This window comes from Vulpes vulpes, chromosome 13 (genome assembly GCF_048418805.1).
Source record: "Vulpes vulpes isolate BD-2025 chromosome 13, VulVul3, whole genome shotgun sequence".
Taxonomy (NCBI): Eukaryota; Metazoa; Chordata; class Mammalia; order Carnivora; family Canidae; genus Vulpes; species Vulpes vulpes.
The window spans coordinates 128,411,189-128,424,592 of record NC_132792.1 but is presented as its reverse complement, the minus strand read 5'-3'; the positions used below and the strand labels follow the sequence as shown (position 1 = coordinate 128,424,592).

The 13,404-nt window shown below is 36.6% G+C and overlaps 1 protein-coding gene across 2 annotated transcripts in view; it reads left to right on the top strand.

Moving 5' to 3' along the window:
• FMN2 (formin 2) overlaps positions 1 to 13,016 on the top strand; it is a 363,611-nt gene extending 350,595 nt beyond the window's left edge. For both annotated transcript variants that reach the window (XR_011996328.1, XM_026003374.2), the window contains 2 exons: positions 9,642 to 9,723; positions 11,473 to 13,016. Coding sequence is in view for 1 of the 2 variants with exons in the window: in XM_026003374.2 (XP_025859159.2) it covers positions 9,642 to 9,723; positions 11,473 to 11,499 (109 nt within the window). In the remaining variant the exon portion in view is untranslated. The remainder of the gene's footprint in view (positions 1 to 9,641; positions 9,724 to 11,472) is intronic.
• The last annotated feature ends 388 nt before the right edge of the window (positions 13,017 to 13,404 follow it).

Here is a 13,404-nt window from a genome sequence, read left to right as displayed (position 1 = left end):
TATTTAGAGGAGATAACATCTGTAAAACCCTTTTAGCCTAGTGCCGGGCATATAAGGTGTCCTTAGTAAGTGTTAGATGTTACTGTGATGAGCCAGATGCTGTGCTGGGCATGAGATATGAGAAGGAAAGACATTGCATTCTTTGACTTCAAGGAGCTTATATCATAGTGTCTTTTAAGACACTTACTCTGTGGAAGCTTTCTAAAAGGAAAGAGAAGTAAAATAGGAAGTAAAATGAACATCATCTACCCTAGTTTACTTCCCATTATGGGAATACCATTTTTTTTACAGTACTAATAGGTAGACATTAAGCCCATGATTTTGTACCCTTTCTAGTGGGAATGATATGGAAAGAGTGCAGACTATGAAGTTGACCAGATTATTCATTCCATTATCATGTGACCTCAAGAACCTCACTGAGTCCCAGGCTCCTCCTTTTCAGAAGAGCATAATGGCATCTCTCATGCTTGGTTGCCAGATGGTTGGATGAAGTGGTACACATGAACCACTCACTCACTCATACACTGTGTCTGGTACACCACTGGCTTACTGTAAATGTTCACTTTCTTCAAATAAAAAATCATCTCAGTCAATTTTTGGACATCTGTGATTGCTAAGACAGTTTATTAAAACAGTCTCTGTATAAATTTTACTAGTTAATTGTGCTTGATCCTCTTCAATGGGTTGCTTTGTAAAACAGGAACATAATCATATGTAATGACACCCTGTTATCTTTTTTTTTAGTATATTTGACCATCATAAATTCATCTAAGTATCCAACTCCCTATCATTTCTCTTTCTAGTCTGCGGACATCCCATTAGAGATTCTTTAAATGCTTTGTTAAAAAGAAGATTTATTACATCTATGTCATTTATCTTTTGCTACTAACCTAAGGGCTAATAAGAGTTAGTGACATGATTTCATGTGGAATCCTTAAAGGCTCCTAATGATTCATATAATGTATATAAACTTAGTTTTTCTTTAAGATGGGAGAAAATGAATATGATACACTAAACTCTTTCATAAATTTTATGTACATTCATTTAACTACACTGTTATTTATAGATGGAATTATAATAGTAAATCAGTAAACTCAAAGGTCAGGTCAAATAGAACTCTGCATAGCTTACTCAAAATGTGAATTGGACATCCAGACTCATTGCTGCAGGGTTCACTGGAAGAGAGAGGCAGAAACAAGAGATTTAAATCAAAGTCCTAGTTATTTGTCAAAATTTATCCCTGTGATTTTTTTAGCTTACTTTTAATTTCCCTGTTCATCATCATTTATTCATTTAGTCAGTTATTTTTCAAACATCTAGTGAATACTTACCTGTATCAGCTTTATTATTATCCATGGGAATGTAAAAATGAATGTACATGATCCCTAATCTACAGGACTTACTATTCAGCAAAGCAAAAGACAGATATATGAATAGCTGTAAGTCTTTAAAATAAGCCTTCCTAGAAGGTCAGATGTACTTTCTATAGGAAGACTTTTTTGAGCTTAACTTGAAGGAGCCATGGAAGGAGGAGAAAAAAATGGGTAGACCCAAAGGAACAGTTTTAGCAAAGACCTCCCATTGAAGTGGGGAGTGTTTCTGCATGGTTGGAACCAAAGGAACATTGTAGAGACTATGGAGAAATTAGGTTAGTTTGCAAATGGCCTTGAATACCATTACTAAGAAACTTAAACAGTATTTTCTTGGCAAATGAGTAAGTGGCTCAGATGATTCCCATGTTTTGGACATTTGTAAAGGATGGATTAGACCAGTGTGAATGCCATTCAAGCAGTGTTCTAGACATAAGGAGAAGCTTGAAAAACAATCAGGGGGATCCCTGGGTGGCGCAGCAGTTTGGCGCCTGCCTTTGGCCCAGGGCGTGATCCTGGAGGCCCGGGATTGAGTCCCACATCTGGCTCCCGGTGCATGGAGCCTGCTTCTCCCTCTGCCTGTGTCTCTGCCTCTCTCTCTCTCTGTGTGTGACTATCATAAATAAATAAATTTAAAAAAAAAAACAATCAGGTACAGTGGAATTTAGCTTGGGACAGATTTAAAAATCATTACTAAGGAATCATTAGTAACAGAACTTGTTAACCATTTGCATATATATGGAGGGCTGGTGAGGAGGGAGAGAAAGGATTCAGAGGATGAATAGTTATGGATGGTTGTATTCTTAACCAAGGAGGACCAGGTAAGGGAGGAAAGAAAAATGTCCACTGGTATCTGGAGCTCAGGGGAAAGATCAGAACTAGAGGTACGGATCTGAAAGTCTTCATTATAGTTAGAATTATAAAGTAGAGATTGCCTATAGATACCACAGAGTCAAGATTAGACCCTGGGTAAGGGAGAGAAGTTTAACAAATAAGCACCAAAAGAGATTGAGGAAGCATGTCCAAAAAAATACTTGGAAAACTCAGAAAGTCTTCAAGGACAAAGAGTAAGAGAATTTTAAAATTAGGGACTAGTTAACCACTTGAGTGATTATCGTGGTGGAGGAGGTAAGAACTAGAAAGTGCTAGTGGGCTTGCCAGTTAGGAAAGGATTGACAACTTTTATTCCACAGAAGGGCTAATATGAATGACGATTTGTGTTTGTTGGGAAGAGGGGTGTTTTGTTTGCTTTGAAATGAGAGCATAGTGGCATACATCAATGGTCATCTTTTGTTATCTATTACCATTCCAAAACTATAGGAAAGTTTTTTTCTGAGGTAGCTCATCCTTGTTCTACATTTTTAGAATCTTAGACAGTCACCAAAGAGATTTAGACCGTAGGGATCGATTGGATTGGTTGAATATGTTTTCTTCTGAATAAATGGTGCATCTCTTTTCACCCACATATACCTCTAGGAAACACTGATGAACCTTATTCTGCTTATTGGCTTTATGTATATATTTGCAGTTTTTAAAACATAAACAGAGAACGTGTATTTTGTCATGGAATCTTAGATTTTACACCATGTATATTTCTCAAAATTCAGCTACTATCGTTGATAGAAGTGGCCTGCATGCACCATGTCTTACCGTGACATGAGTGCAGTACCATGTGTGAGGCATCTGTGCCAACCCCTTCTTCAGCTCATACTGAGCCGTTCTCTTGGTACATCAAAGAAACTGAAAGGTATTCTTAAAGCTTGGTTTTCTTGAGTCAAGGGCAATTTTGTGTTCATTCTGATTGTTCTCCATAATTGTTTGAGGTAACAAGTATAATGTTCTCTCTGAAAAGTCTGAGATTGTCAATAATAACATTTAGAAATTCATATATGCCTGAGAAAACTGAAGTTCTTTTTACTTGAGGATAATGATAAGTGGCATTTCTGGTTGATTGTTCCCATTATATTGTCAGGGGCTTTGTGGTACTTTTGTGTGTGTATTTTAGATCATTAGTTATACAGGAGAGAAGATAGACAGGAGTAACCTCCCCCAGATCTACCTTTAATTCCAGAAGGCATCTAACACCTATTTCTGTCTTTTACCTGGAGGGAGAGAGACCCACAACTTTAAAGCTGGCACTCCTAACCAGCCTTTGTCCAAAGGCTGCCTGCCTTCTCTGTGTGTATATATGTGTGTCTTCCCCACCCCCCCCCCCCCCCCGTTCTCTTAAAAAAAAATTGTAAATTTGTTGGCAGACATGATGGTGTTGTATTTCAGTGAAGTACATTGTGAATTGGTAATAATGATAATTATGTCTACTCTTAGCTTTTTAATCTGTGTATCAAGACCTCCAACATATGACATCCCAGCGCCAGGCTGTGCTTAAATCTCTTGCAGGCTGTAGGCTCCAGTAAGGAATCAGGCTACTCCCAGCAAGGCTCATTGGAGCCAGCAGGAAATGAATCCGTCTGCCACAGATACTTATTTAGACCAAATTATTAATGTTTAGTGGCAGAAAAGTGACTCCCTTTCTCCTTCGATTGAATGATGAGAGCGTATCTGTTTTCTTGATAAGATTGTGGCCAGCCTGGCTTGTGCTCTAGAAGGTAGATAAAAATTATTCTGCCTGCAGGCCTCAGGGATGTCTGGTTTCTTTTCTCTGTTTCTGTGCCAGAGTGTATCTCCCTTATTCATCTCACAAACTGTCTTTAAACTTAATCACACTGAACTTTTTGTATATGTTTGCCTGACAATAAATGGGTCTGGGGATGGGGGGAAACGTGCAGAAAAAAATACATCTTTATTAGGAGAGAAATAAGAAACCACTCTCTCTGTTTAGAATAACCCTTAGGTCAAATGTGTCCGGTTATATTAAGGACAAAATTTGAGAAACTTTTCATTTGTTTTTAAAAATACCAAAATAAAAATAATAATTGGAATGCAAATTAGTTTCAGGAAATTCTGTAATTAAAAAGTATTTTTTTTCATTCTATCATCTACCTCTGTCTTGTCTCTAATATAGACTTTAAAAACATTTTCATTGTCCTGGGCAAATTTTCTATGCTTCATAACTTCTGAATTCATAACTCTTTAAAAGCAAATGAATATGTTACAACTTAGGGTATTTGCATAGAAGGAATAAAAAAATCCTATAGATGTATTAATATGTATTTTTCTTTTTTACGTTATATTTACAACTTTATTTTTTTAGAAAATAAATTTAATATAAAGTTTTTTAAGTAAGTTTAAATTTAAGCTTTAATACTTAAAGATGTTTTGTTTTTCTTGGTTGGTTTGCCCTGGACTGAGAAAACAGTTTCAACTGAGGGATAATCTCAGAGTCCTGTTCCTCACCAAATGCTTCCCTCCCTATCCTGTAGGTGGTTCTCTGATGCATCACAAAATCTGTCATTACCAATTAATGATGTCACACTTCTTTACCTTGATAAGCTTGAATTTCAGATTTTACCTTGATTCCAGCATTACTTTCCATCTTTGTGGACAACCCACTGAGTAAGCAGGTTGGGTGGTACAATATGGTGACATGGTCCTAAAATCTTATACTCCTAGACAGTTAGAGCAGTAAAGCCCTGCCTATCCGTAAGTCAGAATTCTGGCCTCCCCAGCCTTCCAGACACAGTTGGGAGCTCTGAAGTATGTGGGAGGTATGCAGCATAAGGGAGAAGCCCCTGTGGCAGCTGGAAGTACTGCCTCCAGGTCCAGGAACTCTATTCGTTTAGCTAGAATTGAACTCAGTCTTACTGCTCTAATTTGAAGCCTATTTAAATTAGCTCTGTAATCTGGTTTTCCCATCTAGAGAAGATAGAAGTTATTAGAAGAAGATAAAGTCTCTACTCAAGGCAGGCATACTGGCACCAGCAAGATGAGAGCACAACTTGCTGTGTTAGCCAGAAACACAAACCTTAACAAGTGGACACAAAGTAAAGCCAAGTCAGTGTTAAATCCATGCAGGGGCAAGCCATGATGTATGTATGTATCTTAGGAGGCCATGAGCATAGCCCTGTATCAGCACATTACAGCAGTGACGAAGGCTGGGACAAGCATGGGCCATCAGGTATGAGGTAAATCGTTCTAGTTAATAAAGAGAAAAGTTTGATTTTTTTCAGAAAAACTTTATTCAAAATTGGTTATACAGAGCTGGCCCTTAACTGGACCAAGTTTCTATTTTCTGGGAATCACACACTGATTCCTGTCACTCTTCCCAATTGTTGTCTGAATGAAACCTTTCTTGTGATAAAAATTGTTTTGTTCAAATTGGTCTCCTACTCTGTTTGCCGAACCTGATTCCATATATGTCTTCTGGTTATTTCCTATAATTAAATTCTCCCTTAAAAATAAAGAATGTCTCATTTTCTGATTACATTTGGTCTTCCATGTAAGGGATAAGTACACACGTTTGATATTTATTCAGCATAGTTTTGCTTTGGAAGTTCTGTAGTCAATAGAAGCTATGATGGTGAAATATTAACATAAACATCAAATTTTATAGCCATTATATACTGCTCAGTATCCTTTTCCTTCTCTTCTAAAAGGTAATGCTATATTTCCTTTTTTTTTTTTTTTTTTTTTTTTGGTAATGCTGTATTTCTTGTTTTCTAATCCCTGCTTTTTTGTGTTGTTGTTTTTCCAAGACCACTAAAAATGATGAATGAAGAATTTTCATTATCATACGGTTTGTTTTTTGCTCCTGTTTTCTTTCTGTAATCTAGATTGCTGATTGGAAGTTGCAAATGTTAAGTAAGCCTATCAAAGATGTCATCTGAAATTTTTACTTCCCTTTTTAGTTCTCTGAGAGGGTGAAATCGTGATTTACAAATGCCCTGGCAGTCTCCTTTGTGTGAAGGCAGCCAGATTCAAAAGAACATGTCTTCATGAATCAAGCATTAGAGCTTTGTCTGCATACCATCCATAGCCCTCACCCTAAATGGAGTTTAAACTCAAGTGCCGACGACATTTGGAAGCCAAGGACTTTCTTCTTCCACCTAGCCTTTGTTTCCTCTCTCTCCTTTCTCTCTTTATAAAGTATCATTCGTCTTTTTACTCCCCACCTCCTTTCCAAGCAGGACATGGTGGCCATTTTTACTTCTTGTTTGAAATGTTATCACCGCCATGCTTTTTCACTTAAGGCCTAGTGATGTCTAGTTATGAGATATACATCTTTTTCCTACTCAGTTTAAGAAATTTTCAGTGTGATTGAATGAGGGGTGAGGCAGGAGGGAAAGAGGATGGAACATGTACAAGTAGTTACTCAATAGGCCTCACTTGGACGAGCCAGCTGACGAGCCCGCCACGCTCGCCCAGATGGAGAGCGAGCAGGAGACACTCATATGGACAGCTGCCTCGGCCCCCTCCTTCCCGGCTTCTCCCTCGTTATGCTTCTTATTTCTGCCAACTCTGGCAGCGTATCTCACCTCCAGGGACACATTCTTTTTTCCTGCCTAAAGTGTGGAAAAAATTTCTTGTTGTCAGAGTTTTGTTGAAATAAAATTGGCATTTGTAAGAAGCCACATTTGCTGGGAAGCTTAGGAGGGGCACTAGCACAAAGTGCTGAAGTGAGCAAGATCTCAGGGTGTGGGCTGGGACCCCGTGTGCACTGGAAGGAGAGAGGGGTGAGGAAACACAGTGGTCGGGGCTCAGTGCAGCTGCCCGGTCCAGGCTTCAGGGGAATACCTCGGGGCCGGGGCAAGCAGTGTGGCCTACAGGCTGTCTTCATCATGTCCTCTAGTTAGGAACTACTTAGAAACATAGCCCTCTCCCCAAGCCACCCCCCACCGGGGACTGCACCAGAGTAAAACAGATCCAGAAAATTGCATTTTAACACATGCTCCATGCTTGTGCTTCCAAATCCAAAGAACAGCTCCTTGAGGTTCTGGCGCTTAGTTTCTCAGCTCCTCACATCATTTATTTGTGCCTGTCTTGAGGTGCCTAGGATGCAGTGACTGACTCACCTCAGCCATGGGCATCAGAACCTGGAGCATAAAGCCAGCCAGCTCTCTAGCACTGGCCTCTAGGGTTATGAAGATCCTGTGGCAGCACAGGCCAGGAGTGTGTATGTTCTGCTATACTCCTTGTCTTACTTGGCCTTTGCATGTATCATCCTGTATTATTCTTCATCCTCTGTCCCATTTCCCCTTCCAAGGAAAGTATGAGCAGTTAAGATTTCTCTTTGAAGCAAGGCTCAGCTGTCAACCTGCTCCAGATTTTCACAACCTCTACCCTCCTGGGACACAGCTGGACCTCTCCAAACCTAGGTAGTGCTTAATGCACATTTCATATTTACTTGCTTGTGTGTGTAGCTCTCTTATTAGACATTGAATGTAATTGTCCTTATAAAACAGCCGAGCCCAGTGCCTGACCTGGAGTTACTGCTCCATAAATGATCGAAGGAGTAAGCTAGATCTTGTGAGGGTTCCTTGACGCACATTCTCTTTTGCTTTTGTCATCTCTACTGTAAGGAATGGCTGAATTTCTTTTTGCGTAAAAAATTAAATCTGTTTGTATTAGATTTGTCTCCCTGTGATCCTTAGAAAAAATGTGTTTTAAAAACAAAATAAATATGATGGTGAGAAAATTAAGATGCTTTGGTGATCTAAATACTTGTAAAGTATATATTTTTTAATAAATGTTATAAAATACTTTAGAGTTCCAAGTAAAGTTAAGAGGGGATCTACTGGATTTTGGCTAAGTGCTTAAAAAAAAAGTTTTTTAATTCCCTGTCCAAATATTTCAACTTAAATTTACTGGTAGCTATTCCAAAGGAAGATGGTTACTCTGCAATCCTTTGTTTGTTGTAAAGAAAATGTCTTTGTCTTCAAATGTTTGGAGGAAGGATTAAAGGCAATTTATGGCTTGGGTAGAAAGTAATAAAAGTAGTAACAATGAAGTGTCTTCTAAATTGTCATCATTTTCTGGAATTACTAACAATATCAACTCAGCAGGGATTTTATGTCCAAAAGGAATTACTTTCATTTGTTATGTTTTAATGTAAACTCTAGTATCAGTCTTATAGCTGCTGTGCTGGATCATTTGCTTCATTCCACTGTTTCAAAACAGGATTCATTCAGTTGTAGGGCAGAGGAATTCTTGACCATAGGGCTTAAAAAATATATTTATAGTTCATTTCTTTCAGGAAATAAGCTTCAAGATCTATATAAAAAATCTTTTATTAAGATAAGTCATGGCCTTTTTAGTTTCTCTAGGAATACTCCATTTTTAATTCCCAAGGGAAATTGTAATAATAAATAAATTAACCTGGCAGGTTATTTTCCTTTTTATGGCACCCCTTTTTACTAATATAATCCTAGTTTACAGATTCCTTACCATTTGTTTAATTAAAACAATCACATATACTTTATAGCATTTTACAATTTATAAATTACTTTTTAAATAAAAATTTTGTGATCTTTGCAGCAATTCTGTGTAGTAATAATAATGCTATTATATATATATATATAAAAATAATGCTATTATATATTATTAAGCCCTTTTAGTATTTCAGGGAATACAAGAGTTGGTGGTATTAGGACATTACCCAAAATCAAATAGCAGATCTAGAATGTAATGAAGAACTTACCTCCAAATAACATCCCTTAACTGTACCTCTGGTAAATTCAATGCTGTTTTCCTTGGGATGTGTTTTTAAAAAGAAATGTCAAAACATTATTATTGCACACACTCTATTTTCTGTTTTCAAATAAATGGTTGGTTGTTGCTTAATGAAGCTCAATTTTTTAAAACCTGCCCAGGGATTTACTGCTAATGACTTTTATGCATGGGTAAGTATGATGTGGAAAGTGAATCTGAAATAATTTTAAATAAGCATATGAGTTTTTCAATAATACTGTTTAATTATTTTAATGTTTCAGATTTATGTAATGGTTGCCGATCCTGTTTAATGGAGCCACTCTCAGTACCCTCACCTGAAAATGAGTGCTATTTCCTTAATTCCTTCTACATGAGACTCCTTTAATATAAGATGAAATGTAGATAATTAAATTTTTTAATGTGTTTGTATAACATTCTTTTTGACATCCTTTGATTCCAAGGTGAGAACCCCTGAATGAGTTAGTCTCTAGCTCTAATATTCTGTGTTTTTGAATTACATGTTAATAATGTTCCTGTGTATACGTTATTATTTTCACCAATAATTCAAATCCTGAATGAGTTGATAACTTGCTTACCTACCATAAGGTGGCTTGCAGTGATCTGTATAGGTCTTTGTTTAAATACATGTGTCTTCTCTCCACCCAGAGTAAAAGAAGCCGAAGAGGTGTGTAGACAGAAAAAGGGAAAATCGCTTTATAAAATAAAACCAAGACATGACTCTGGAATTGTAAGTATTTAACTCTTCTCTTTTTAACTTGTGATTTGCTTTGACTTTTAAACACTGTCTTCACAATATATACAAACTCACATAATAATGTTTTAATTGTTTTTCTCCTAAGTGTGAATGAAATGCTCTGACTTGAAGGATCTCCTTTTCTTTATGCCTTTAATCAGGCCTAAAAGGCTAGGAGAATCTCAGTATCTAGTACCTGAAGCTTAAGAATAAAGACAAATCTACTAAGGGAATGCGATACCTGGATATGTGTGTGTTGGCGGGGGTTGGGGGGCAGTTTCTCACTTTCTCCATTACATAAGCATCTCCAGCACAGGGCTGCATTTGAATCCAGAGTGGCCGTTATTGGGTTAGAACCAATGGGATCTAAATGCCAAGTGTGGTATTGTCCTTTGCTCAGACCAGGGAGCTCAGACCTGGCTTGTACCCATAAGTGGCTCTAGAGAATTGGCTGTTTGACAGCTGTCAGCCAGTAGACTGAGTTTAACAAACTAATCTAAGATTCCTCCTTGCCCACTTCTTTAAAATGCCATATCGTGCACCCTAGAAGCCAAGACTTGGTAAAAATAATGAGTTTTCCCTTGTGACACTGTCAATATTGTTTTGAATGTTTTGAGAGTTTATCACGATACCACAAGAATAAGTAAATGATGCTGTTTTAAAAGTTGGGTTGGGCTTTAAAAGAGGAACATTTTGAATCAGATTAGTCTAATGTGGTGTAAATGGTAAAGATATCAAAATAACCCAGATTGAAATTTGAGTAAACTGTGATTAAACCCTATTTATGTTAGGGTTTTAGGAACCCTAAATGTTAGGAAGTATATCCTCATTTAAAAGATATTTTTCCTTTAGTTTCTCTACATCATAGTCTTCTCTAATAGTAAGTATTATATTATGATTTAGTTTATTTTCTTTTTGATTAAAGTACAACCTTAGGGTGCATTGAATGAGGAGGAATAATTATTAATTAACCTCAATCAGGCCATTATAAGGATAGAAGAGAATTAAATCATTAACCATGAAATGAAGCAGCCAGTTCAATTTTTCATATTTATGTATTTATGCATAGAATTGAGAATGAGAAAGATGTGTTGCCACGTTTTCATGTTGGTTAGAAGCTAAATTTTTAAAGTTTTTTTTTTTTTCCCCTAAAAAACATTTGGTGATTTGGCTGGTGAAAAATATTTTTTTTTTTTTAAGATTTTATTTATTTAGTTAAGAGAGAGAGAGCACAAGTAGAGAGGATAAGAAGCAGGGAGCCTGACGTGGGGTTTGATCCCAGGACCCTGGAATCATGACTGAGCCAAAGGGAGACACTTAACTGATTGAGCCACCCAGACTCCCTTCGACTGGTGAAAATTGTTAAAGATAAAACAGATTTTACTTATATCTTTTTCCTTTATGGGTTGGTGGATCTTTTTTTTTTTTTTTTTAAAGATTTTATTTATTTATGCATGAGAGACAGAGAGAGAGAGAGAGGCAGAGACACAGGCAGAGGGAGAAGCAGGCTCCATGCAGGGAGCCCGACATGGGATTTGATCCCGGGTCTCCAGGATCCCACCCTGGGCTGAAGTCGGTGCTAAACCGCTGAGCTACCAGGGCTGCCTGGTTGGTGGATCTTTAACCTCTTCCCACAGAATTTGATCCAAATGAAAAGATCTTGTTTGGGCTATTCTAAACTCCGTACATTTTTTAAAGTTCTTCTTACTAACTATAACTCTTATCTGGTGCATTTATTTTCAGAAAGCAAAGATAAGCATGAAAACCTGAACAATGAAAAGCAGAATGAATATGAGTCACTGCAACCACTTCCACAAAATTCAGCTGACCTGAGGGCGGGAAGGAAACTACATCATTTTGTTCATTTTTCCTCTTGACCTCTTGCATAATATTTGTGTTTTCTAGGCAGTTCACTGATTGTTGAATTTTACTGTACATTCATAAAAATGCAAAATCAGTAGACCAGTGGAGAATTTGACACCTTTTCTTTTTGTAAAGTTTATGGTATTATATTGATAGACCAAAACAGCATGTATAAGAGGCAATATTTGCATTAATGCTGAACATGCTAAATGTTAACCTAAAATTTACTTTTGTGAGAATATTCCTTATCCCAGCAAAACACTTTACTTTCTACTGACAACCAGTACTCCATGTCACTGCATTTAGATTTATGGTTAAAATGTTATTTCTAGTGAATTGTTTGTATCAGTTTCATGTCTACATATAAATTTTCTATTTTAAAATTTAAGTACCATTTATATATCATGATCAAGGCTTTCCCAACTCTTGGGTTGCTCTCCATAACTATATATTTGTGAAAGAAGATTATCATTTTTTACTCAAGTCAGATAATGAATAGAAGAAATATAGTAAAAGGAAAACCCCTTCCTATAAATCATCTAATATAGGCAGGAATTAGAGTTTTAAGTTTAATGAGGGCTTTTATCAGCCCTGTGTTCTTTGAGACTCTACATAAAGCTTATCTTCAGCTAAAGTAAGTTAAACTAAAGGTGTGCCTCTCTAACTTTACCATTGGCCTTCACAAAGAAAACATGACTCAATATTTTGAAGGAATTTAAATAAATGATGCTCATAAAATTGCCAAACATAACTAATTGTTGGCCAAAAAAGGGAAAAAAGTAAGTTTTTGGATGGATTGGCATCTGTTAATTAAGCATACCTGCCTGAATATTTTTACATGATTGGGATTATCTTTATATGTTATAGCAGGTGACTAAAAGCTGTAAAATGAGTATGTAATGATTTGTTATCTGAAGGAGCATAGGAAAGGACTTTATTTTATTTCACGTTGAGGGGTAAAAAAGTAAATCTCCCACTCTTTGTGAGAGTATGTTAAAGTCATCTCATGATGCATTGTGATGGTTTTGTCTAATATTAATAGATGGGGTTCCGTAAAATTCTTTTTAATGATATTTGTTGGCAGTTATGGTCATTGATAAAAGGGGAGAATTTCTTGCTATTGGAAACCAATTATTGGAAGGAACTTAAGAAAATGTTCTGAATCATAACTCTGTTTGCATTTATGTGAAATATGGTCTCTTACCTTTTAGTTTGTAGTTTAAGTGCAAAGAAAGAGTAGTGGATTTTGTTTGTTTTGTAGTCTTCCTGTCTCCTTCAGTCCCTCCAATGTGTATATTACCATTCTTCACTGAAATAATAGGGCATTTAACAAAGATCGCTATGTGCAATACTGTATTTAGTGTTTCTATTTCGATTTTTCTAGGATGTTAATTTATATGAAAATAAAATGAATAATAAAATTAGAGTTCTGTGCCTGTTGTGTGTGTATTGCCTAAGGATACTTGCAAAATGTAGTCATCATATTTAACACTGGAGGAAAATAAGTTAGACTCTTTGAAGTTTTTTTTAAAGTTCTTATTTCAAGTATAACAGTTGTTAGTAGCTGAGTATAAAAAAAAATTGAAATGCTTCTTATTCAATCTTAAGGAAGAAGTACTTCCCGCTTATGAGCAGAAATATATTAATATTTGAGAAATCCTTTTTCCAAAAGTTAAAAGTTAGATGCAAAAATTCATTGGATATAGATTAAGTGGTGAAGGGCTATTGGGGAAAAGGGGGAAATTATGGTGCACATGGGATGTATATAGAAGAGGAAATATGGGATCCCTGGGTGGCGCAGCGGTTTGGCGC